Here is a 27,846-nt window from a genome sequence, read left to right on the forward strand (position 1 = left end):
GAATATTGGATTCTACACCTATAACCTATTCGAATAGAACAATCTACAGCCAGTCAGTTATTTCTCGGTCGTTACTGGTCACGTCAAGCTCTTCCCACAATCGGTTACTTTTGTTGTCTGGCATATCCCAACGATAATAGAAGCAACCCAATACACGAATTACCGTTGTAGATGGGTAATATCGCTTTCCCCTTCAGTGTTGAGGGATTAACTGGTTGATCCATTGGTTGAGCGGAAGAACAAGCATCATCAAATATAGCTGTACACAGATCTACATACATATGTGTATCGATGAAAAGACATTTCTCAAATGAAGTCATTTCTTTCTACCTTCAATGCTTCGCTGCGCTCCCTCGCAAATGACTATTAGCTTTCGTTGTCTCGTTAAATATTTCAATTTATTTTGCCACTGCTGGTGCTCCCGCTGCCACAACTGCTTCTTCGCGAACAGCAGTAACAGCCTTCATTCCCTAGTCCTCGTCGATATCGAAGTCGGCTCCTTCGAGGATCCATCTCTGATCGGGCTCTTTTACCGCCTCTCCGAAGCCCGTGTCTATTTCGATTTGTTTGTGTTTGAAAGCAACAACAACAACGACGACGACGACAAGACGCAAAGCGAAAAGTTTTTTAAATGAGAAAGACGCTCCTTCCCCTCTCTCCAACCGCCTCCAAATGGGAACGGTTTTTACATCGCAGTAACAACCGCTAGACCACGATGGCTATTAGCAACTGCGCTAGCTACAGTTAAAGGTATAGCAATGAACGGAGGTGGATTCGATTGTATCGAGTTGCTATACAGTGGTCCTGCCGCCCGCGTCTAGCCAATCGTTGCCACTATTAGTGCGACGCGTCCGCTAACAAAGCCGTTGGCTTTGCGTACGTATGGTACTCCGTAGAGCGCGACGTCTCATGCTGAGAATGAGCCTGGGTTGTAGAACGAGCACGGGGAAGAAGGGGAGTAAAAAGACGCTAAGAAGCCCGCCAGAAAAATCCTCGGGTGGAATAAGTAGACATCGTATCAACCATCGTGGATACTCGACGTGCATGTTTGATATTCAAAGCCGTATAGTAGCGCGTAGACAGGGCTAGACGCGCACGACGTGGTTGTACCATACGGTAAAGTAGGAAAATGGTTTGAAGAGTAAACGATCGAGTCGTACAGGGCAAAGGATCGGGCAATCTTCAGTTAGATGGATAGATCAGAATCGATCAGAATAGGTAAGCAGACGCCTGAGACCTCGGTGGAGCCCTGGTGACATCGTCATCAGCAGTCTTAACATGTATAGAATGTTGCGGAGACAAACAAGATCTGATGTCTTCACTTCTCTTCATCTTTTTAGTTCCAATGTTACTGTGTTAGCGGCAGTAGTGACTAACAGAAACCTGTGGCAGAAAACGAAGAGGAGCAAAAATCAGCTACAAAATAAAGGAAGACATCATCATTCTCTTCGGCCAAAAAATACCATAGCATAACACACTGTCAGACAAATCGACTGAACGGAGACCGAACACGAAAACATACGAGTGATCCATGATAAAATAACCTCGTTTATAAACCGTGGGATAGCTGTTACTGCTCACAAGTAGGTGGTGCAAAACAATTTTGAGGGAGTACAGCTAGCTCAATGTTCCTGTCATCCCACATTGTACTTGCTTGCTACAAGCTACGGTAACAGACCGCGTTCAATCTTCGAAAATAAGTGTATATTGTTGTTAATTGTGTTTCCTGCTGTTGCTAGAAAGAGACGTTCTAACCCGTCTATAGGTATGGATAAACTGAGAGGATATTCAGGCAAACTTTGATCGTAGATGATGTTTTGAATTTTGCTTGAATGAATAACAACTCAGTATAGCCTATACATATGAAGTTAACAATCTTGTAATCGTACCGAACTATACAATTCATTGTATAACCAGAAAAAAAAAAAAAATGAACGGTAGCCAGACCTACGCGAATACATACTTCATGGTATAGCTCTAAAATTGTTTCCTACGAAATTCTAAGGCGCTTTTTTATCAAATTTAACTCCAACCGAAGGTCGACACGATTCGCGTACATCTGCTAGCCTTGTTGTACTAGCTTATAGTCTGCAAATAACTATAAGCCGGTCCGTGACAGGCACGAGAAGAGTCCGATGCATCATCATTATGAATACTCATCATTATGAATTATCCATACTTAGGAAAATCATTGTGTTATTATACATACTGAACGAAGGACGACACACGAGCAACGAATACCTCACAAATGATATCAGTGCATACAGATACATATTGAGAATAAAGTGTGAGATCAGGTTGAATTTTTTCACGGTGAACTGCAAGCAAACGGGCTATAATAGCAGATCAGTGGAGCAAAGGAACTATGTGGAAAATGAACATGAGCGGGAATTCATATTTACGGGCAAGGGGAACAAGGGGAAACGTACACGTGTGTTCCGAGTGGCTGCGCTTCTATTCCCTCATGTTGAAACTTTCCGTTTTTCCTTGGATTGACAGCCCAGTAGACATCCAAGACCGAATGATGATGACAAACCATCAAAAAGCATAGAAAAATCTATATTTACACCATTCCACACATCATGCCACAGTCGTACTCACCGAATAGTGGGAATGATGCAAACGACACAAAGCGCTATATCATATTCCTCAACGAAATCTGATTTATAGCAACATAGGTAGCAGTTGAAAGCGTTTTCAAAATATTTTTCGCAACTAGCGCGAAAAACAGCTGCATTTCATAGCTTCGTATCACAATTCAGCTGATGCGATGTTGCAGAATTTCAAGTTTCAACAAAAGGAGCGAAGAACCCATAGCCTGAAGACCGAAGTTCTTCTGATAGCCTCGATGGTCGACTCAGCTGTTAACAGGCGCGGAGAACTGGTAGGTCTCTGAAAGTCAGAGCGACGACGAAACAACTGCAGCCGTTGCATCAACGGCACCAGCAGCGTGAAGCTGTGATTATTCTAAAGCTTCGACAAGAGCCGCCGCCGCAGCGGCGGCGGCGGCGGCGGCGGCGGCGGCGGCTGCTGCTGCTGCTGCTGCTACGGGCGGCCTTTATGAGCGGTATTATGATCGACGACTGAACCTGTGACGATGTGTGGCTTGCCAACAGTGGTCCTAGCAGCTGCTTTTCTCTCATTTATATCAATTTTGCCTCCTTTGCTGCCCCTTTCTGTCTGGCGTGGCCCTCATCATTCAACGCGTCGTCCCCCGCCATAACCCTCCGTCGTCGGAGCCGCACCAACACCTGCGGACGCTTGATCGTCTTCGATGATCACGGTAGTGATCTGATCTTTATTGTTGGCACAGAGTTGCGTTCGGCGAGCTCTCTCTCTCTCTCTCTCTCTCTCTCTCTCTCTCGCTCCCTCTCTCTATCTTTTAAACGTCGTGGCAGTCATCGAAAAAATGGAAAATCCAATGTGAAGAGTAAAACGAACTGCAACAGCCGTCAAAAAGACGCGGGGGACCAGTCAGGGGGGAGAGGGACACAAGTTTATGTCTGCACAAGCGACCAAACGAATAACAGAGAACCCCGAATAGCGAATGGTGCGATGACGGAAAAGATATTACCACTGGTGATTCAACAGCATCGGCAGCATCTCAATGGCCGAAACTAAAAGGGTAGTTTCTAGCAGTTGAGACATAACAAACAGCCCGACGTCAGACGGCGGAGGTCGGCGGCCGCTAACAAACTGTCATCCTCTTGCATATCGGCGAGACAGTGGGCAAGACAATAATCTTATGCGTGCGAATGCAAAATGGCAATTGTGGCATTGTTATTTTTCCCTTGCCCTATCTCTGCATTGACTTGCCTCTTGTGCCCGAACAGGCAATCGAAGTCTGTCCGGCGCTCGTTCGCAGCTGAGGTAAGCCCTCAGTGATCGCTCGTTCTACCGTTGCTTTGCCCTGTCCACTGGTACTACCACCGCTTTGGATATGGTTATTGCCGTAGAGTCCAAGACACGCAGCATTCGTTGCGATCAAGGAACAGCAGCAGCGGCGGCGGCGGCGGAAACTGCACCAGTAGCATTGTTCGTAACGTCGGGGTTTGCTATCGGCGGAATGGCGCCGGTTGTTGAGCCAGCTTCGTGTCTAACCTCGCGTCCAGCCACGCTGTGATTTCATCCAGATGGCCGTTGGATGGTGAGGAGAAGCTCCGCCTTCATCATCTTGGCCGGCGTCTCAACCGGTGACGGCTGCGACCGATGCTGATCTTTTCATATGATAATATGATCAATTGCCACATATGTGATTCTTGACTGGGGCCGAAGAACTAATACTAAAGTAGACCGCGTGCGTAAGTAAAGTAATATGGTATGAGTTTAGATATGCATGACGTATGTGTATCTACATAGAGCCGAAGTGTTTTCTTTTGTTTTAGGCAGTCTATACACGGCTTACTTAGAGAACATCTACGCTTGATAATTAGGTAATATCTAAGGTGTCACGGGTCTATTAGATGATTCGCTTTATCTACCTCGCACCCCACGTACTTCGCAAAGTGTGAATAATTAGGGTAATTACCATTTTAGTTTGTTTCCAAATAACCTGAGCTTAGCCTTAGTGATTCAGAGAGACGAGATTCGGTAACCTTTCACGCATCTATAACTCGTACGTGTCTGTCACAGAGTCCTTGAAGCACGCGTGGCAATCAGCTACACGTTAAACATATAGAAGCTCATTGATTTGCTGCTTTTCCCCGTTCTCAGGCCGGACCTTGCAGCAGGTTACCACTAAAGAGGCAAACGCGCACCACACCTGTTGTTTCTTTTTAGACTGAAAGCTGTGCTTTAATTCACAGACATTGGAGAAAATGCTCGTAGGAACAAAGATTAATGATCCGAACGGGCGACTTGAAAGGCAAAGAAAGAAGTAGCGATCAATGTAGACGACCTGCCGATCACGTCGGTCTCGAGGATATCGAGGCATCAACAACCAGAGCGTCTATCATATTAGCGTTCCCGATGACAACAACCCCCATTCACCCCTGGCCCAGCGACTTCAACCAATCGTCCACGTTTGTTTCGCTTCAGCAAACAAAAAAGTTGTCGTCGCAGCCTCAGGTCGTTGCCGAAACCATGGGAGGAAGGAACGCAGCAACGGTAGATAAATAGCGGTCTTTCCTTTGTCAACACGCTGGCTTGACACTAGCCGTCAACCAAAGACAATTCTCCTTCTAACTGCTATCTGACACTACTCCCAAATAGCCACCATCTATGCTTCCCCACTAACTCTCACAAGCCTTTTGCTGGTTTGCACGCTTAACGTTCTTTCTTTTATTCGCCCTTTGGTTCGGCATCGCCGTTGCTGTCGCCATCGATCCAAATTCAGGAAGCCGCGTTGTTCACACACTAGCAACCTAGCGTCACATACACACGATATTTCTTGTTGTCTGGCGGCTCATTGATGTCGATTTTTATCCGCTACGTCTCCGCACGATCGGCGCTCCTGTTGTTGTCGTTGCAGCCTATGCTTCATCCACTACGTGCTTGCTTCGGGTCTACTTGTCCGTTTGCTTGATTTGCCCAGATGCAGACGCTTCGATCACCTTGTGCCCTGACTTCGTTACACACTTCGGCCAGCAGCAGCGGCCGCTATCTTTTTTGGCTTGCAGGATCGTTGCGTATTCCGCCGTAGCTTTTGTTGTAATTGCGCGTGAAGATGATGTGTCATTGCAGGCAATTCCTGCTCTATAGCAGCTTATGGGCATTCACTTATTCTCAAATTTTTGTTTGACTGTTCTTCGCTATCTACTTATTGTGCATGTGTGTGTTTTACGCTATTGGCTAAGTGAGGTGGACTTGCGCTGCTCTACTTTGGCCTATAGCTCTTTATAAGGAGCATGGCACCCGGCCAGAGGTGTCGGACAAAGCGCTGTCGAGGCTTCTGTCCTTTCTCGCTGATTCTCTGTGCGATGTGTAGATCTTTGCCGGACAACCAAACCTGGAGGGGCTAGACGATCTCGTCGTCACCATCGATGACTGGTCTAGGCGTCTTGGAACATACTGTACATGGAGCGCAAACAGAGTGCAATTGCTAATAAACTGCAGTCGAATGGAGTATGTGAGCGGAGATGAACGTAAATGGCGTCGTCGAGATAGATAGCGGCCCGTTTCACAAAGTCAAACGTCCATTCTGGCCTATGCTCTTTGTTTACTGGCCGCAGCCGAGGACGTTGTCAGCGTGGCTATTTACCTCAGCTTCTGTTTACTGTCTAGGTAGAGACTATTCACTATAAGTGGATTTTTACTTACGACTTACACTGTTCATCTTAGGAAGGTACAACCCAATAAACGTTTGTTTTTCTTATAGAATTCTACTATGTCTCGGTGGTTTTTTTCACGTATTCGATGAATCCTGTAATACAACCATAACGAAACCAAATTGATCATCAGCGACTTAGGGCAGACAATTAATGCCATCAATCAGTCATTTGAATTCGGGAGTAAAAAAGCAAAGATAGTTGAGGAGCAAGAAATCATGATGGGGCCGCTGCCTTTGTTCCAATGAGTGACGATCTTTATTTGGTCCCTTTTGTTCGATGGCACGTGTCGCTTCAGCTTGTAGATCTCCTTGCTGTCTGTCCCGCGATGGTATGGCAGCTAACGTGTTCCCCTGCTAAACCTAGGGAACACGTGGTGGTGCTTCGTACCAGATGGCAGCTGGACGTTAAATTCGGAACGTTCCAAATCTTAGTCCTGTCTAATTCAAACCCACAGCCGTAACCACAATTGTTTGGTCCAGCCGCCGGCGACACGCTGCGCTAACTTCGCAGTATTTGTGCTACAGTAATAGTACGTTCTTTCAATCCATCCCTGATCATCGAATTTACCGCTACCCTGTTCTATTCGACGTTTTAGCGTTAGTTTTAGCCGTCAGTAACGATTGTGCATTGTTGTTGTGCACGAATTTGTAGGGGCACATCGTCATATGGTCTGATTTCTACTGAACAAACTTCATTGTTTCGCTTGACTTCGACTGATCAGAGCATTTCTGTCATTGAACCTGTTTGATTTTTATCAATAGCTAACTAACGAACAATTTACTCTGCTCACTTAACCAAGATCTAGGTTATCAGAATGAGAACACCAAGTATCGATCGCGGCGTCTCGCGTATTATGTATCCAAATAAACTAACTAGAGTGACCGTAACGCGCCACTCGTTTTTGCTGGGCATATTTGTTGCGCAGAATAATATATGTTAGCTATATGGTTAAAGGGTATTGTGTTATGCAAACTTAAGGGTCAAGCATCGGTACATGGCGAGCAACATTTGAAGTTGGACTGCTTGTGCTGGGGCTGGAAACGATAGTTACTAAGTTAACCTGATTTCATTTTCTGAACTGGCAGAGACGAAATGGTGACACGTGAGGAAGTATTTGGCACTGTCGTATACGGCTGTTTACAAAGAGAAAAAAATCATACAGCAAGGCAACTTACACATCTGTAAGTGTTCCGAAGTGCAACTTAAGTTTGCCTGTCATAATTCCCATCGCATCCACAGTTTATGTGGCTTATGTTCTATTCACTTACCAATTTAAAGTCACGGCAGAACTCTGTGCTCGACTTCTGAAAGCAAACGCACAAAAAATATCCATCATCAACTATGTTCTACCTGGAGCAATCATGGACGAGAAACGCGTTATAGATATTGAGTCTGCCATTGTTAACTAAACCGGCATAAATACATTGTTTACTATATGTATGAGCAAAGGAACACAATCATAACTAAAAGACTTGCGGATCGGGCATCGTTGCAACGGTCATATATCTAAGATATAACAGCATTCGCCCTACAACCCTCGTTCAACGCTTCGCCTCCAAGAGGTAATAATGGCGGCTCTTATAAGTTTTATAATGGCACTTTTTATAATAATGGCCATAACTTTGTAGTTCTATATTAGAAAACAGTATATGCGTACAGATGCTAGCAATACTGAAGCCAACCTAAAAAATCATTCGATTATTTAACATAATGCTTAGAGACTGAACTCTCGTACTCTGCCCGTAATTGGCATTTTATTTTGAATAACAAAAAAACACTTGTTGAAAATATTCAACACACACACACACACACACACATATTATATGCAAATCCTGCTCGACAATATGGTCGATGCTGAAATGATTTCGAAGTAGCCACGTGTCTAACAGACCAAAACACATCTGCTCTTTGACATAACAGGCAATCTTGAAAGGCGTATTGTTTTTCCTAAGAGATACTTCGTGACGACAGAACGCACGTTCGGGTAAACGAATATTCTCACTACAGCTTCCAAATGACACGAGTTTCGCAGGCCGTGAGAGAAAATCCGTACGCGTCTGCAGGAGAAAATACACCACTGAAATCTATTTTTGCCTCACGTTACACACATGCAATGCTAATGACTGTGACCGGCAGTGTCTGTACTTGACTACAACACGATCTGTTCGTTGTCTGTTTCCACTCAGAGGGGATCTGAGAAGCATCATTGATCGTTCAACTATTATCGCACCTGTTGCATTTCAAAGGTACGTTTCGGTGTCATCGGTACTTGAAGCAGACGGCCAGTGAGGGCCACTACGTCAAAAATTCCTTTCAAAAAACCTGCGCACGTAAATCATTTAGCCAAAGCCGGTCAGTCTAATATCTGATATGGTCAAGGTGAAAGCAAAGACCAGGTCTTGAACATCTCTGATCTTAGCTACGATATCGATTATAGAACACCATCCAGTTACTGAATGTGTGTCTACATGAGATCAGCTTGTACATACACATCTTGTAGAAAATGTCATGTATCGTGGAATAATGTTCGTGATGAGGGTACGTGTGTGTAGTCTAGTGGACGGGTTCGGGCTTAGCGTTTTGATACCATTGGGTCACATCCCAATGTGAAAACCCGATGGGAAAACGAACGAGGTCACGCTGTTCAAAAATGCTGATATGAAACCAACAGCCACACATACCCACATAACCTGCCCCGTAGCTGAGTCATAGACGAAAAAGTCCGCTCGAAATTTTAACAGCAGAGATCAAAGTACTGTTATTTTGGACCATCTAGAGCCGAATTTTTGCCTACTTATATTTAAATAATTAAGGAACGCCCTCTTCACTTCACACGACGTGGTATAGGAACGTTCGGCAATATGTATGGATCGTGTCGCATGTGCTATACACGAATACATCAGAGTATTTAATTGATTTTGCCATATAGAACACCGTGTACGAGTTGGACAGTTGAACCATTTTCGTCGTCGGGAAGCAAACTTATGCTGCCTAGGCTTGCAAGGGCACCGCTACCGTACATGTCAGCTCATGCTCTCAAGTACTTCTACATTTAGTGTTGCATCTTGGCTCCGTCGATCGCTGACTGGCAGACATCCAGGCGATTTCCCTCACGATAGGTGAGTCTACCGATGATGACATAGATAAAATATGCAAGTCCGACTGAATCACTTTTGATGCGATGCCAGGACATCTGCTGCCGCCGGTCGACGCAAAGGTGGCCGTTCTCGATATCGCCTCTCATCATAAGTAGGTTTCTTGGTTTATGACGACTTACTTTGCCTAATACAGGGACTCGAAGGTTTTCTAGCTGGTTGTCTAGGCTTTTGTATGTGTGTGTGTGGGGGGTCGTTCGTTATGTATGACTTCAGCAATAGCGTCTCTATATGCATACAGTAGTGGTGTTTATTTTGGCTGACCGAGTGGCTGGAAACGGGGTTGTTATTACGGCTGCTATAACTGCCCATCAGTTGTAGATGGCTGTTTGTGTTATGTCTGAGGCTAAGTGAGTGTGTGTGTGCAATATTGGTAGTGCTTACGCGTCTATTTGTGAAATTTCAATGCGCAAAGGCGTTCTTCCTGTCAATGATTCGAAAGCACAGTAAAGTAGCATTAGGTCACTGAAACATCTTTCGTTTGGCAACGCGACTTCCAACGCTGATTCGATAACAGCACGAGGCTCCGCCTCTGTCCAACGGTGTTGATGGTGTCGCGGAAGCCTCGGGGAAGGGCAACCTGCTTTCAACCTGTGTTCAACCCAGCGAAGGGGCAACCCAAGAGGCAGAATTCGAGCGAAGCTAAATCGGCAATAGTTGGAACAAGAGTAAAGAGGAGTTAGCGCAGTGCGGCCTCGGTTGGAGAGATGCTCGCAGACGACGTATAGGCCGACACCATAGAACTGCTCGTGATAGCCAGTTTCCAAGCCAATCAATTGACCCGATTTCTATTGCTAGAGATTCAGCAGTAACATCGGTTGTAGGACCACAATCGTAGCTCTAATATCCCTTTCAGACGACGTGTTAAATCGAAGAAATACAGTCATAAGCTAAAGTGCGTTTTCAACGAGAACCTCAAAACAGATCAGCCTGCAGGAGACCATGTATCAATTTGAAACGTTCGTTATTCTCAAAGGACCTTGGTATACGCTATATTAATATGCGACCTCATTCCGTCGCGATTCTGTAGGCCGAAATTCGAACAGAAGCGAACAGTTAACTATACGCCAAATCTCTGAGACGATAGTTCAAAGCATATACTAATTAAACCACTGAAATTTCGTAAAGAGTCTGAAATCTGTTCCGATCTCAGATTGCTAAAGTGGGAGAGTCGAATGTAATAGTCGAAGCGTTATTGCTGGCAACAGCAGCAGATCATTTGAATATCCTCTTTTTTTTTGTTTCCTTTTTTTTTGTGGTCCTATGCGTTTTGGTTAGCAGTTTCGACCGAGGGCTGGAAATTAAGTAACAGTTGAATATGGAGGCGTAGCAAATAAAAGTACACCCGACCGATCACTAACTGACACAACGCACAACGGAACAGGCCATGCAAAGACAGATTCCCCTTGTCGAATGACAAATGTCACAGACGAGGGGAGAAACAGGTAGAAAGAAGCGATCGTGCAAGCTAAGGATTCTGCAAATGACACTGACCGTTCGTTGAGCCAATAAAACAGAATAAGGCTCAGCCCAGAGATACCTACACACGGTCGACGGCCAGAAGCGGCAACTCGTCACGTCTGTCAATGAGCACTACCACCATTTGTAGTAATCACTTAACATTTAAATGCTCAGCCATTCAACAGTCAGGGCTATGATAATTTTGCCACGGTGCGAATGAAAAGAGTGTAGTTAAGAAAAATTTAGTCGAGAACGAAGAGCGTTTGAAATGAATGCGTTGTGTGATTTCTATTTGGGGTAATTTTACTGGGCCCGAGCATCATGCTTAGTGTGCATGATGGTGGGTTACCCATTTGTTAACCCATGTGGTTAAGCATTGCTTTAGTGGGAACCACGTAAGCACAGCGAGATAAATTTTTTTGTCTATCAGAAACATTGTACAAGCGTCGCGGTGGGCGTTTGGTGTTGTGCAGCAGGAAGTGGACATCGTAGGCGAAGCTAATTCATAGTAATACTATAATACTTCCGCCCATAAAACGATGTGCTCTAAACTTTTGCAAACAGGAAGTCGGTATTGGCCGGCCCTCAACAATGGGCACGAAGAGGGCTCGACAGAATGCTATTATTTGAAGCAAAACCTTAAGTTGCGACTGAGCGAATTTTGTTAATTGTTACTACAAGCTAAACACTGCGTAGATGGCTTCATATATTGATCTTCAAGATTTCCGTAAAGGACTTGACAATTCTATACATTTACACTGAACCGTCGAGGGGCTTCCCTACCTGCCCTCATTCGAACCTCTCACAGGTTTACGTATACTAATAGGTCAGTGGGGCCGTAGACTACTCTCTGAGTCGACCTACCGCTACAAGATCTTCGTACACACTCTTCAAACCTGCGCGCTTTTCCATATACCGTTGGCCAAATGAAGCACCAAGCTATTATCACACCTTCTGTCAGCGCCTATCCCGATTGTATGCTATGCCTATATTACAAAGTGGCGGCCGCCGTAACTGAGGCGGCGACAACGGGCCATAAAAGAACATAACGATGAGTACGTTCCTGTTCCTGCATTCAGGCTGCTTCCCTTTATGCTGCTGCTGCGGCCTCGCGATTGTGGCGCGATGCTCAGCAATATAATAATACCTAATCATTCGTAGTCCTGCCCGTATATTTTGTTGCAGTGCGATGTTTGCCTCTCGTTGAGGCCTTACCCGTCGCTGATACTGTCGCTTGCCGTCGTCATTGTTACATCGTAACACCGCAACACAATGAAAATCACCGAAAAATCATCCGGCAGATAACTGTTTCTTTAACACCGGTGACACTCCTAGAGGAATACTCATCACACCGTATAGCAACCACCCAGAGGTGTGACACGTGTAACGCAAGATGTACATAATTTTGTCTGCAGTCATGCGTATCGTCACGCATGTAGACATACACATTACACTCTGATAGAAATGTGATAATAATAACTTTAACTTGTATATGCACCTGAAGAAGGTTGAAATATATGCGATTCGGCCGAACAGTGCCGAAGTTTGTACAACATAAACACCATCAGCATTTTCATTCCGCCCAGCAACAACAATAACAACGGCGGACAGCGCCTTTAGCGCTTAACCGCGTGGCGGGGCATTGCGGAGGACAGATGGGGCATCTGCGTATTACGTGCGTGCTGCCACTTTATAATAACTGGCTTTTGTCGTGCGTGGCCGGTTGTTTGTTAGTAGGAACTGAGTCGGCTTTGCTAGTGTTACTGCTAAGGATGACCATCTTATAATGCCACCGACTACGTTGCATAAGACGTCGCGCTGCTTGCCTATCATATATCTGGGCTATTTTGTGACGGTCGATTGATATATATCTGTCCCGTCCAGGTTCCTCTCATCATCTTAGCCGCTTTGCGCTGGATGCATTCAACGTCGTCCCGCATGGAACGCTCTGTTTTACTGTGGTGTCTATGTATAATGAGATGATCCAGGATAAGGGTGGTGCGAGGCGTCAATGGACACACGGCAAGGGTGAAGGAAAGAGTCGCGTTCCGCGTAACGGAGCGTGAGTGCCCGATGAGCGGTAGAGGCGCCAGTCCGAGATGTCGCCCGTCCCAACAAGTATAATAATCATACTATAAAAATAAATAGTAGCACCTACGGAACGATATTCCCTATGATGCTCAAGTACGTTGCTTGCTTTATCTGATGCCCGGTCTACCTTCTGCCACTCACGACAATGGCGAAAACGCGTTCACAACACCATAGTAATAGAACTCAGGTCTCTAGTCGAAAACTAGCGGACAGATGAATTGCAGGCTGAAAGACAGTTCTCGACCGAGGTAGTACGTCCATGCCTGCACTTTCATGCAGCTTTAGTCAGCAGCATAGCCTGATAAGAGATACCATTAATCTCGATTACTTTCGAGCCGGGGGCGGCGGTGGCAGCATCCCCAAAGGCCAACAAGGTAGTCATCCCAAAATGGCCGCTGAATTGCCACGGAGCGAACGCAAGCAAACATGCGAGACATTAGCAGAATAATACAACGTACGAGGAGCTATAACATGGGTAATCTACGGGACGAAGGAATACCGCGTATAGATGGATCTATAGATATCAATGTATGAATAGGCTACCTCTAGAATAGGCTGATAATATAAGATTATCTTATTAGTTCGCGCTAAGACAGTACTACGGTAAACACATCATAAACCAATAGAATTATGGCCGACTGTGGCAACGGATGCGCCCATCGTAATTAACTAAACTCTCACGTATGTGACAGTGCAGACTTAGTAAAATAAAGGGAATGGATTGAAAAGTTGGCTTTATTACGGTAATAGTTATGAAGTCAAACGGGGATAGATCGGCGATGAATCGGCATAGCCAATTGACACCTTGTTAGAAGATGTCGTTTGTTTGTTGTCCGCAAGCGATCATTACTGCGTGCGACTACCTACGACGATTAGGCAATTTTGGGTCCGTGGCATCTTCACACTGCCTTCTCTACGAAAAAGGCACTTACCAGCCTTCCAACATGTAGCAGCTTGTCGTTGTCAATTGTTACGCGCGGTTAATAAACGAGTTGGTTCGGCTCCCGTCAAGACATCCATCATTTCATTCTATTGCCATAGCGTGACATTAGCGCCAGTGGATTCGTACTACAGGCGACGTTTACTATGGCTACGAAACACGGCCTCAGACCGACGTCGAACAGGGTCGTAAAAGAGTAACGCTAAATTTAGTTACGTCATTAGAAATCGCTCATAATGGAAAAATAGGCCGGAATCTTACGAACGGGTAGGACAGAATGATGTATACGCTCGATACGCGTATATTAAAATAGAACTTGTCGTTCTCACGGCTAGTCTCCAACAGTGAAGAAATTCATTCATCATTGAGGATGCCTACGCCAATGGACAGAAGTCACAACGACCTCGGCTGCTTTCGGATAATAGGTACTGACATAATGAATTGATACGATCAAATACAGCGAAAGGACTGATTATTGTTGACTAAACAGTCAATGAATCAGTAAACACTACCCGACATATGTCGTTTATTTTACCCTATTTCCTGTCCTTGCGTATTACTTATATAATATATAAGTTATACTACTTTAAGACGATACATAATCTGGCTTTGTTCTTCTTCGGCTTCTGCCAACTGCACGCCTACTATTTCCAACCAAATATCGACGACGCTCGGTCGGTCTCTTTTTCGCTTACTGAGGCCGTCACCTACTGGCTTCTCTATGCGTTCCTAGAGGTCGTGGCCGTTCCTTCGCAGCGTGTGCTACAAGACGAGAAGTATCACAGGGACAGCAGCAGCAGCAGCAGCAGCAGCAGCAGCGGCAATCAGTCGTACGGATGTGGGGAATGCAATGGATGGAAGCCACCAATCGTGCGCAGGCAGTGTTACCGCTCGACATAGGGAATACCCTGTGACATAGGGAATACTCTCGTATTAACTCTCTACTCTATGGCCGCGCTACGGCAGTAGGCCAACACCGCCGTCGTAGCCATCGTCATGAGCAGAAGCTCCGACCCACGACAAAAGATGGCTGTGTTGATCACAGCTCAAGCAAAACAGTCCCCCCAGTAACGACAACGACGACCTCGATGCAGACGATGCTGGCGCCTGCATCGGGGCAGCCGTCGTCGTGGCGGAGTTGCTTCATCCGCGATGTCTTGTCTTGTCATAAAAGTGGTTCAAAGTGCCACTTACTGGGAGAAGGCGGGAATGGAAGGCTGCGGGGATATTCAATGTCGTTGTAAAAATCCAAGTGGCGCTCGATATGGGGCGAAACCGGTAGGTAGGCGAGTTGTCAGTGGAACAGGAGAAAATATAAAATATACATAAAATTCCTACTACATTAAAGAGGCGCAGGGACGCAAGATGAGAGTGAACGGGGGGGGGGGGGGGGTTGAGAAAAACTAGCGCAAGAAAGCAGATAACGGTTCAAGACTATATAACGTGTCAATGTTAGCTTGGCGGACTTAGGAATCGGCAGCCTGAGAAACATAGTGATTATGGAAAAAGTGCACGAGAAGGAAGCACAGCGGGACGGAGTCTAAACATATTTTGGAATGTTTCAATAGAACGGTCGTACACATATAATTTTTCGTTAGGCAGGGGAGAAAAATGGAATGAAAAAGAGATTCTATGAACGGCTGATGTAAAGTATCGCGGGCTATGTCGTGGAACAGGTATTTTTCCAACTCTTAAATCCAGTTTGGTTCAAAACGACCTACGTTTGTTCACCTCGGTAGGTGGACGACTTAGAAACTATTGACGAAATGTCATCGTATCGAGCCAACCAAACACCATTTGTCAATATGGTCAGCAAATTGAGTTAAATAATAATAATAATAATACTTAATAATGGTCAGACGCCGCAAGAAACGCTGCCCGTTACGTTAATGGGGTATTAAAATCCAGCGCGATTTTTTATCGTGCACGCATACATTGTTCGTATTTCTATATAGTATCAATCTCTCTAGATTGCCGGTCTTGTCCAGCACGTCAGTGACCTGTGATGACCTTTAATATTGATGATTTCTAGAAAAGTTAACGCCGATCAAAAACTAAGCGCACTACGACAACATCGTCAGAATAAGGACGGTCGCACGGGCAGCATAAAGAATCTCATAATGTTTATTATGCGCCCAGCTCTATCCCCGGAGATATATTTTATCTCCTTATTATATATAACATTTACTCGAATCGAAATTTATATTGCTAGGGATTATCATAGTTAATTTAGTCAGTGAACATCTTGGCAGTGTTGAATCAAGCTGCCGTGTCCTTATTTCTCCCTATAGGTGGTGACTCCTGCTCGGTCTTATGGTCAGAATTCTAAAAAACATACAAATAAAATGGTCAATGAATTGTTACTTGTTCAACACGAACCTGCTTGGGAGTGTCTGTGTCAGGATTGGGCGATGTTTGGCCTCCTGGAGCCTTGAATGCTCGTTGCTGTTGTTGTTGTTGTTGTTGTTGTTGTTGCTGTTGTTGTTGTTGTTGTTGTTGCTGTTGTTGTTGTTGTTGTTGGCTTGCGAATATCTGAAATTTGAAGTAAGTATGCAATCGTACCAAAATTCGCATTTGCCAAATATTGTTTTAGCACACTTCTAGTATATAGTAAAGTGGATGAAGCGATCAATTGAAGATATCTAATGGTCTCATTGATAAAACTGTCCACGAGGCGACCTAAGAAACCAATCAAACTCATGACCATGTTACGATGTTTGCCAATTGAATTTCTTGTCGTTTCATATGAATTCGTTCGAAGGCATAGAACTAACCTCATTTTGTTTTGTAGCTTTTCGTACGCTAACAGCATCAGTAGCTCATCGAAATCGAAGTGTATCCTCATCCTATTGCATCATATCGTGATGACTGTAACGCCAGTTCCCTATCTTTCCCACGATATCATTTTCATTCCAACACATTGTTGGAATGGAACAACATCCTGACATGTTTACCCAGTAGCGTTTACGGCTGTTACCGTGACCAAAATATTACGAGCCATCCGGCTTGGGCAGGACGCTCTGATGAACAGGGGGTGGCTTTATAGTGGTGAGACACCCCTATTACCGATGAGGCGCCTGATCATCCCTCTTAAAGAGGCTGTTGTTCGAAGCCTTGTGCCATTCGGCTCTCAACTGCTAAACAGCTTATCGTTAGGTGTTCTTTTCGCGGGCGTCAAGGGCTATATTTCTTTCTACGTTGTTCAATAACATTGCTACAACAACTGCCACCACCACCACCGCCGCTGCTCGCTTCACACAGAAGTGAGATTGGTAAATGCGTCGGGTAGACTAGTCGATCGTTTACCCAGCTAGCTCGGACGGTATACGACGACATCGCCCTCTTTGTGCCGCCGATTTACATACTTCCGTGGCCCTACTCTCTCGATCTGTTCGCTAGCCTAGTGTATATAAATAGGTAATGATAGCCCTTTACGTTGACTACGTTAGCGACTCCGACCCGTGCGTGTTCTCCTGGCCGGGTGATAGTTTATTCAGTACTGGCAGACAGCAACGACCTCTGTCGAAGCGAGCAAGCGCTAGTGCTTTAAGTTGTCTAACAATCCTTCAAAAAATTGGTCAGTGTTACTGCTCTTTTGCTGTTATATAGATGATAGGGTGAAACATAACTCTTATACTGCGTCTGCTCCAAACAAAATGTGTCCTGGGAGAGAAGCGGTCCTTCTTCTTTTAAAAATTTCCGGTAGATAGGTCTAATTTCGTTCCTCCTTACAAGTAAGTATAGTAGGAGACAATTGTTCCTCTGAACTCTGCCGAAACCTGTTTGGTAGTCTATAGGTAAGGAGGGAGATTAGAGCGCCCAAGGGGTTACATATTAAAAATGATTAGAAGCAGCGAAATTCGAGGGCAGACACGTCACGGCGTTTACCGGAAGTTGGGTTCACAGATGAGTGGCTCATCAGAAAATTAGCGAAAAGACACAAAGCGAAGAAGATTGATAGAGAGAGATAGGTGGCTTGAAAATTTTCAAGTATGAAGGGGAATTCGAAAAACGGGTCTTACTATTGAGAGATGCTGTTAATCTTTCGGCGAAGATTTTTCCCGCTGTGTGACGCTTGATGCCATTGTTTCCTGTTTTCTATGATTATTGCAGTTCAAGAGGACTTAGCAATGCATATACGAGAGGAATCAAAGACGGCGATTATTTACTCAGTTTCTTCACATCTTTAGCAAAAATCTTTCTGTATAATGACACCGTTATATGAATCTAGATCCTATATGTGTTTCAATCTGTATATATGAGACAGACTGAAGTCGTGCAAAACTTTAGTTATATTACATTACTATTATAAGTATGTAGTACATCTTACAAAAATCTTTCGTCCCTTCTTGTCATGACTCAGTATGTGCAATGCGATAGCACTAACTGCTAAAAATAGAAGGACAAGTATACCCAACTATGGTTCAGTATGGAAGTTTTCAATCCAATGTATATATCATCGTTAGGAAGTATGTACGCAGGCCCTCTACCACCCAGATATGTTTGTATGTGATCAACAGTGAATATCTGTTGTAATGTCATTCGTAAGAGGCCGAGCCGTTCCTCGTTATAATCATAAGCGCTATTATCGCTAGCGTTGGCTCCGTCATCGTTTCATCATAATCGTGCCCTCGCCCCACTCTGTGGCTCCGTTTCATTTAGAAGGCCCAGAAATCGGCTTTAACATTACCCTTTTTTCGATAGCAGGGTTGACCTGACTATAGCTTCTCTTCCGCTGATCTTCTCCGTGTTTCAGCTGCTACTGATTCTATAAGGATCCGCTAAGAGTGCCAAGGCCCCAAGGTGTGGCAGGATTAAATGGCTTCGCTTAAGATAGATAGTCCAGCTTAACAGAATAAGATGTAGAAAGGTACGAAAGGAGGTGAAAAGAATGACGACGTTGGTGAAGCAAAAGCAGCGAAAAATTAGTTCAGATCAACGGACCCCTAACGCGTACATAGTAGGGTTAGTTACCTATCAGCACTACATTAGAGGAGCGAGGCAGAACGGGTCACACATGCTGGCGCTTATGGTGGAAAATGGCAGTATTATTATTATTATCAACAGTAGTAGCCGAAGGCGCATCTCTCTCCAAGCATTAAGAGGCGCAGAATATCACTGATGATGACTTCATGTCGATGTTGTCGTTAAAGAGGAAAGTCCCGTGATGCGTCAATGGTGACTTGTCGAACTCCGAACTTTAAGCAAGATATGTATGAAGCGTACATTTTTTGATGCCTTAAGTAAATACAATGCTCGTCGCCTTTTCGGGGGTGGGGGAGACAAAGGAGGTGGAAGCCATCTGATAACGTGATGCCAAATGACCGCTCTAAACTTGATTTTCACAGCGTTTAATTGAAATAGTTTGAAATTGGTTTACCAGCGGGCTTGATCATTGCCATCTTATCTAGTCACCCTGTTATCGTTTTCCCCCTCTGTGGCTCTTATACGCGTGCATATAGCTTGTACTAGCTACTAGCAAGAAACAATGTACGAGGTGATGAGGGCCGTATAATTCCATCTTTTTCGCGGTGGTGCCATATCCGGCCTTGGATTGAGGGCGGGCAAAGACGACTCGCAGGGCTTAAGAGTAGTAGATAACATTTATTTTAACATACATGTCTGGACAAAACAACGTAACAACATACTTTGTTACCGTCCAGTTGAATGTCTTCTGTTTCCGATGTTCTGCCACTATTGCTCGGCACATAAACAGTACACGAAAGTGTGTGCCGCCATCGTGATCTCTTGGACTATCGGATTAACGTACTCCGGCTAGAAAGTAGCTAGCAACGGCGTTTCCTCAATGCGTGGCTATTGCAAAGCATTTGAAGTGTTGTCAATACTGGCTTGGAAGTTGCCCCAGCAGCAGCAGCGGCGGCAGCAAACGGAGAAATGATCAACGGCAACCGGTTAACGGACGGAGTATTACTGCTAGTTGTGACGGTTCAGCGCGTTCGATCATTCTGCGGTGTGATACATTATGGCTTTTTGGTAGCGGCCAGCCTGTCTTCCCATCGCATCGAGCTAGCACTCAGACAACCATCGTTGTCCATAGCTTGGTAGATGTCATAGCAGGGTCGCCATGGTCCAATGACATGTTGGCTTCTACGCTGAATCTCTCATCTCCAAACTGCTACCTATTGCATTCGCATTGAGATAAATAGATACAGCGAACGAGGGAGCTACTAGTTACTTACAGCAGATCTATAGACGCTACTTAGAGGCTACGAGGTTAGTATCACAGTCTGACCCACTGAGTTTCGTCTCGGTGCATAGCCGCAGGCAGTCGAGTAGATCCGAGTCAATGTAGTCGAGAAGATCTATGTAGCGGCAGCAGTAGTAGCCGTCGAAAGGACAACGGTTATCGACTACATAGTCGCGTCTAACCGATAGCTTTCTTCTACCTATATCCTCTTTTCTGCCATCGTCTACCTCTTTTTCAAAGAGAACTATAGAATCTATGAAACTTCGAGGCGCGGCCGTGACTCTTTTCAGCCACGACACGTTAGTCCTATACGAAGCTACAAAATAGCCGCTACACATCAGCAGTAACGACGGCAACGAAATCTCATCGTCTTGTTGGTAGTTTTCTCGATGGGCCAAACTAGATGTGGCCAACAAGCCGACGAGTGTGTCCCATTACCTTTTCGCTCTTAATCTAGCTGTCTATTTACTGCTGTTGCTCGGTGGGTAACAAGACAGCAGACGTAGTCGAGAATCGGAGATGACAGCGCATAGAATCTGCCTACATTGCGAAGAGTCCCAACCACACATCCGACCGCTTTCGACCTATCTGGCCTTCTCTCTCCCTCAGTGTCTGTCCCTCCCTTGACCTCTCTCCTTCTTTTTTTCTTTTCGGTATATTTGAACGCTACAGAGGAGTTCGTTTCCAAACAGCGAGAAAGTGTCAGCAAAACAGTAGCATTGGCGGCGCCAGCGTCTTGGCCTATTCGCACACGTACAAATGAACGGGACGGCGGCAACGCTACCAAGGCCTGGACAATTCTGCTGGAAGTGTTTTCTAGGCGAGAGGTGAACACTACTTATCCTCGTTGCGGTAGATCGGTGAACGATACGTACCGTCCTAGGTAAAAGGTAACATGTCTGAGAGTGAGATGAGGAGAGGCAGAGAGACGTAGGGAGACAGACAGGCGAAGGCAAACGACAGAAGAATAGATAGAAACATGACCGAATTGTGGCCAATGCAAGACCGCCGTCGTTAAGCTGGCTTGTTAAGGCTTTTTGGTCGACCCTTCCAGTAGAATCACCGTTGCGGTTGCTGCTACGTTGGCGCCTTATCCAGTAAGAACGAAGAGCAGTGTTCTTCTTCTTTGGGGCGGACGGGCGACCGGCCGGCCGTTCTCTAACGCCTTTTTTTTTGTTTTCACTTTACCTGATCAGCGAGCGTAATTGCATATGCTTTTGGCTTCTTTGCCGTTGGCGGATGTCACACAGTTCAGATGTCGCTTGCTTTGCTCCTCTTACCTTTTCTACTGGATAGATATCAACTCCTACTAGTAGGTAGAATCCTGCTATACAGTCTATCAGTAAGTCTATAACTACCATATAGGATCTGGCGGTGGCAGCAGCGGCGGGTCCGTAACACTGTCAACAACGGGGTGATAGAAGTGATGGGGCGACGGTTCGAGTCACCACTAGTTGAATATGTGGAAATAGTTCATGCCCGCTGATGGAGGCAGAGCTGAACCAGGCCGCCCGACGTAGGTGTTCTTTGTCAACTGATGTTACGGCCAATGTTTCGATCTAAGTACTCGTTTGGTATTGCTGCTGTCCATATCTTCATGTACCTGCCCATTCCTAGTGAGAAATAAGGTATGTCTTCTCCCTGTAATCATACTTTTGATTCTAGCGATTATTATAATTACCATTATAAAAGAAGATGGAAAAGACTTCGTGTGGGGAACTTTCATGTTCATATGTACATTTGTATACAAGTATAGCAAGCATCTCCTGATATATGTATGCGTACATGGCGTCTATTTAGAGGAGAAAAACTGACTGTACAGCCGAACTATAAAAAAAGCTTGATCTCTAGACGCCAAAATAATTATGCTATTCAAAGTCGAAGTACCATTTGCGCCCTGCAGGATCGCGCTAATGAAATATTCAGCTCTGACGCTATACCCAAGGCGAAGCCTATATCTGTCAATGACATTCGTGTGGAAGAAGACCTATCTGAGCCTTTGAGCGCTACAGGGTCACGTGTATACACATGGTCTCATGCGGAAAGGGAAAGCTGATGGTCGTATGGAGTTTTTTGTCTCCCCTAGCTAGCGAAGAGAAGTTACCACACCCTCGGCTACCGGTGGCGTCACCGACGTCGTAACCAACCGCCAGCGAACGCGTATGACACGGGGCGCCGGGTGACATGTTTCGTTTCGACATATTCTTGAGTTGTATCAAATCGAAAATGATGAACGCTCTTCTATCGTTCGTTGTGGAGGTATTTTTGCTGATGGCGCTAGAAGTACTGCGTCGACACTGGGGTGATTCGTCTATTGCCATCAACAGTTGCCATCGGCCCTAGTGGTGGCGACCGCAACGACATCAGCGCAATATTGCGTCCGTTAAAATCCGTCCGTATTCGTTGTTTTGTTCCAGCAACGGCAGTGGTAGCAGCATCAGCATCGATTATTAACAATGGCAATAAATATATACTTTGTCTAAACAATGTTGAGTTGTAGCTACGTGAGCTTATTTTAGCCTACTCTTTTTCGCCTTCCTTATTATATTCAAGGCGGCCGTGGCACAGCGCTGGGCACGAAAGCGTTTCGGCTACAGATACAAGATTACGAATGACAGTAACAACAGCGGTAACAACTCGACAAACGCCGTCGAAGCAAACAGGTAAATGTTCGAAAGCCACACTACAAAAGCCCGACAGCAGTCTCAACCCCCCCCCCGTCCCCCGTCCTCCGTCCTCCGTGGGCTCAGAGTCATGCTGCGTCCTTCAAAACCTTTTTCACCACCATCACCACGTTACCGTTCTTCTAGCCCATCGCTGTGGTGTCCTTACTCCATTACCATGCTCTCAGCTCCGGGAAGAGGTGCATTTTTGCCGTCGTAGAACGTGCGCGGACTGCGGGCAATAACCGGGTGGTGCTCGTCCTGCAACTACCGCAACGATGTTCACTGCGCCGATTACTTTGCGGGCCTACAGTTGAGTAGCATGCTTTGTGACGTCTCAGCAACGCTTTTCGTTATCCGATCTTCTCTTCGTCATGACGTTGGTAGGACACGATCGCTAGTCAGGCACTGGCTGTAGAGTGGAGCTAAGTGAACTCAATGCGATTTACGATGTGTATGTGGGTGAGGATACGAAGATGCTTTTGAGCTTCATTACGAATGAGCCATCTCTACCGTTAACTCTATATGGCTACAAGCGAAGACGGGCAGTTGAAAAAAAGCATTGTTTTTAGCTTTTCTTTTCCCCTTTGCGACACCACCTGCAGTCGCTTCAAGGGCTTGAGCAATTGACAAGTAAGGTTTAGAAGGGGCGATATTGAAGGGGAGACGAACGAAATATCTGTGAGGTTATTAACTTCTTCGAAATGAATCTGGATGCCAGTATCTAATGCAGGAAGAATTCGTCTGCTCAGCGCGTTGGTCAAAAAGGATTCCCTCACTGACTTTTACGCATTACTGTGAATATAGTCGACTTGTTTCTTGTTTGTAGCTGTGGTCAAAAACAAGCATCGACATATGAGCGTTCTAAGCGTTAAGACACATCTCTTAGAAAACTGTCTATGTCATTTATGTATGTATATACGTATATAAATAATAGGAAATGGTTTTGTGTCGTCGACGGGTGTCATTCAGACGTTGAATGAGGCGTGAATTATAAAGTTACGTTAGTACTGTTTCTTCCCGATTTGTCCTTTTAACTGCAGTATCGTTACCCCTTCATGATATATGCCCACTATGTGTATTATTAAATTCCAGGTTAATAGTTATACAGTCTAAATTTCGATGGTAGCTCAGTTTATTTATAATAATAAAGCTAGAAAAAGAAGGAGGTTTTTCCTCGATTTTTCTTGCTAAAGAAAGACTTCGAATGTTTATTCAAACATGTTTTCCCTCCTTATCCGTATAAACCCAATGGGAAATCACAACAGGCCAGATGCCACATGGCCTTGTTGGTCAGTCGTAGAAGTTCGCAATAAAACTGTTCAAGTAAGTATTCGTTGCTTCCTTTTATCATGCAAGATGACGGCGTTCGAGCATTGGCTGCAGGCACACCCGAATACGTAAGCATATATAAGTCTCGGTTTATAACGGTGATTTTTTCAGAGCCCGCGTAATATGTTATATAGTTATAATTAATTACGTTACGCTGGAGAGAAATGGTTCGACAAACAATTAGGTATATACATATATATCTTCTAATGTTTTATTTCTCCATGTTCTTTAACTAGAAATGCTGCCCACGCACCAAATAGGATCGTCGTACATAATTGATGTGATATAACGAATATGTGTGCGAGAATGGAAACGCCTAAGGCAGAAAATGGTATGGTAACGTTGGCAAGAACATAGAAAAGGTGGCTCGCATGTAGTACCATAGCATACACTATGGGATAGATGTTTCGAACCGGCGATTCCAGATGGTCACTAGAAATCGCAATGAGATTTGACCAATGGCATCCTTTGCAAACATATGGTCTTTACTCAATGCCCTAAGGCTATAAAGAAGGAAAACAGTCATTGTCGAAAGACGTTACCAGTTGGAATATCGGATACGGTTTTCGTCAACAATCATAATAATACTGTAAATAGAGCAGACAGAAAAAAAATGATTTCACGAAAATTCAGTCACTACAACGAATTATCACAAGAAGCATAACTACATGTATCACGTGTCTGGGATCTTACAGCTTGACCAGTTGGCAGATAGGTTTACAATGATAGAACAAAATAATCAGCGAGCGGTAAGCAGATCACAACGATGGTACGAAGTTCGCCAAGTGCGTGCATAAGCACGAGCAAGATCTGCGAACGGAGAAACTATACATTTCTACAGGTATATAGAAGTACCGTTCATTACGCAGTTAATCATCGTTACATTCTAATGATTGACGTGCGATAAGTGGACCGAAACCAAGACCTCAGGCGGCAAGGATCCTTTTTTTGCATGGAGTTTGCTGTGTTGTTACATTTTACATGGAGCTCTACTGCTGCTGATACGAACTTAAAAAAGTTACAAATAAGCTTTATAGGGATGAACAGCTATTTAGATGTAAACCTTTATAGGTGCGTGAACAGCAAGAGACAGAAGCGAAAAAATCGGGAGATAAAGCCATGACACTACAAAGGGATAACACTCAGATGACCAGAAACGTTTAGCGACCCAACAACAGCTAGAGGAACGGAGAACGATGAGGAGGAAAAGAGGAAAGCCAGTTAAATCAACGAACCAACGTACAAAATACGAAATCGTAATTAATATTTTGCCGCCGCCTTTCGTTAGATCACGATCTCATTGATCGTACGCGCGCCCTCATCTGTTGCTCGCCGTCACCGACACTGGCATCATCATGGCCATCACAGAATCGGCAGAATCATCATCATCATCCAGTGATGATCCTACGCCTGCCCAAGTCACCGATCGAGAAGAGTTTTGGCCTTAGCTGACTACGCTCAGGCCTGTTCTGCGTCGGCTCGAACAGTCGACGGAGGCGACTCCGTCGGCAGCAGCGTGGGTTTTAGCTATAAAGGTAGCGGTGACGGGGTCGTAGAGAATACCAATCGATTGCTTTCTTTAGCTTTTTTTTCTTTTGAACTTGATGCTCTTGTATTATCGTTGGGTATGTTTGCTGTTCGAAACGTGCGTGTGCGGCTGTCGTTCGAACTGGTTAATCAAAAAATAGATAGATGCAACAGAATACGTATGTACATGCATTAAGATGTTTGTGTTTGCCTCTGTGTATGCGGATGTGAAGACACGCAATAGTTCATTTAAACATTTTGTTCTGGTTTAACATGGTCGCCCTCAGGGGGCTTTCATCGCTGTCACGTCAAAGCGTCGACGTCTATTCCATTGCAAAAAAAACAGGGTGATCTAATTGCGTTCACTAATAAGTAATTCAGTTGATGATTGACTATTTTTAATTCCATTTATACTATCCGTTGTTATTCTGACAGCGGAGTTTTTTTCTTTGGGTTAGATGGCTTGAGTCAGTATGCTTCGTATCTAACGCAAAGTGACGTGAAGAAGCCTGGGATACATGTTGGGCTAACGTTGCCCACAGTTACGTCACTCGAAACTAATTTTATATTGTGTGTAGATTAATACTTGCTTCAATTCATCAGGCCGCTGATTCCCCATTCGTAATTGAAGCAAGCGAAGAATAATATATATCTGTTTGTAGGATAAAAAGCAGGCAGACAGAGTGCAAATTTACCTAAAAAAAATATGTTTTTCACTAATGTTGATAATAAACTGTGAAGCCACATATAGCCAGTGTTTGATATTCGGGAACTATCGTCTTCTTTCGGTCCTACTTGCATGAAATCTGCAGTAATTATTTTTGATGGAAGCTTTGACCAATTGGCCTTACGATTCGCCAACAATATGGACCAAATCGACTTAGTACAGTTAATCAAGCTAGATGTTCCATCGCAGTTGTCGCACACGCAAGTCTCAATTGCAGCCCTGAAATAAAGTTGAGTTCGAGCTATTCTCCGTGCTACCATTGGCATAGCTGTAGCAGTATTAACACCGGTTATCCTTGTATTTACCTGTTTGAGTTGATCGTCGAAAGCATACTGCTTATCTGTTGGATCGGGTAATCCGAGATTCTGTGTAAGCTGTAGAAACGCAGGATTTCGAAGCGCCTGCAAGTGTGCTGGACTATTGAGAAAGCCATGGGCTCCCGGTAAAAGGCCAAGTGGTGGGACACGATCGGCAGCTTTTCCGGCAGCAGCAAACATCGCTTGAGCCGTAGCTAGTGCCGCGGCCGATACCTGAATGGGGTCCTGGCAGTCCTTTAGTCCGCCGAGTTCCTTCGACAAGGTGGACGATACGTGGCTGGGGGGATCGGAAAGATCGCCCCCACTGGAGCCGTTCTCGCACGGACTCCGTCTCAAGTCCAACTCCTGCTCGTCGTCTTCTTCGTCTCCGCCATAATCGTCATCGTCGATAGGTTCATCACGTGTTGTCTGCTAAGAACATGACGATAAAAAAAAAAGAGAAAACTGAGTTAAATTGTATCACAATAGAATTATTATAACAATCCTGTTTTTTTTTGTTTGTTGGTTCTGTCTGCTACTTTAGCCTAGTCAAGACATATATATTGTTTTAGATAAAAACATATAGTGGACTAGGAATACGGACATATGAGTGTAATATAGTTCGATGATAGTTTGTCATTTGATTTCACCGCTCGCCTATGCTTATTTGTGGTCCATTAGACAATTTCAAATATCGTCATCACACACTATTGGATCATCACTCGAGTGAAACGCCTTTAACAACCAACAAATCTCTATATTGGAAAGCCCATGGTTGCGCTCTCTCCATTCTAGTAACAGCAAGCAGAACGTCAGCAAAACTCGCAGTGGGAGCAGCAGTACCAGCAATCAGACTTAACAGTAAACCGTATCTGTCGGCTGATTCCTGGTAGATGTACAAACTTTCGAAAAGTCGTCCATTTTCTAATGGGTATCAGTTAAGGCACGTGTTGTCCTATGCCAAAAGCAGTGAACATCACCACTAGCCACCGAGCCCCTATCGCTTTGTCCTCCCGCTATCTCGTCAGCTCTTACAAGTCGTTCAGAGTTTCATATTGAAAAGTTGGTTTAGTCAGCACCCGCCTCGACTCTGATCTGGCCTTCTCGTTCGGACAGTTATCTCTGGCCGTCATTATCATCTGCATCAATGCCACTCCTTGCGGTTTAACCCTTACCC

At 44.8% G+C, this 27,846-nt stretch overlaps 1 protein-coding gene across 3 annotated transcripts in view; it reads right to left on the bottom strand.

Annotated features, from left to right (window-relative positions):
• Nucleotides 1-27,101, bottom strand: part of LOC111268920 (retained) — a gene marked incomplete at its 5' end in the record, with an annotated part of 77,684 nt that extends 50,583 nt beyond the window's left edge. The window contains 3 exon segments of one of the 3 annotated variants that reach the window (XM_086971874.1): nucleotides 7,538-7,570; nucleotides 16,296-16,448; nucleotides 26,679-27,101. In XM_086971874.1, the coding sequence (XP_086828000.1) occupies nucleotides 7,538-7,570; nucleotides 16,296-16,448; nucleotides 26,679-27,101 (609 nt within the window). 3 annotated transcript variants of the gene reach the window in all.
• Between the last annotated feature and the right edge of the window lie 745 nt (nucleotides 27,102-27,846).

The sequence above is a fragment of the Varroa jacobsoni genome, unplaced genomic scaffold (genome assembly GCF_002532875.2).
Source record: "Varroa jacobsoni isolate VJ856 unplaced genomic scaffold, vjacob_1.0 scaffold_1330, whole genome shotgun sequence".
Lineage (NCBI taxonomy): Eukaryota > Metazoa > Arthropoda > Arachnida > Mesostigmata > Varroidae > Varroa > Varroa jacobsoni.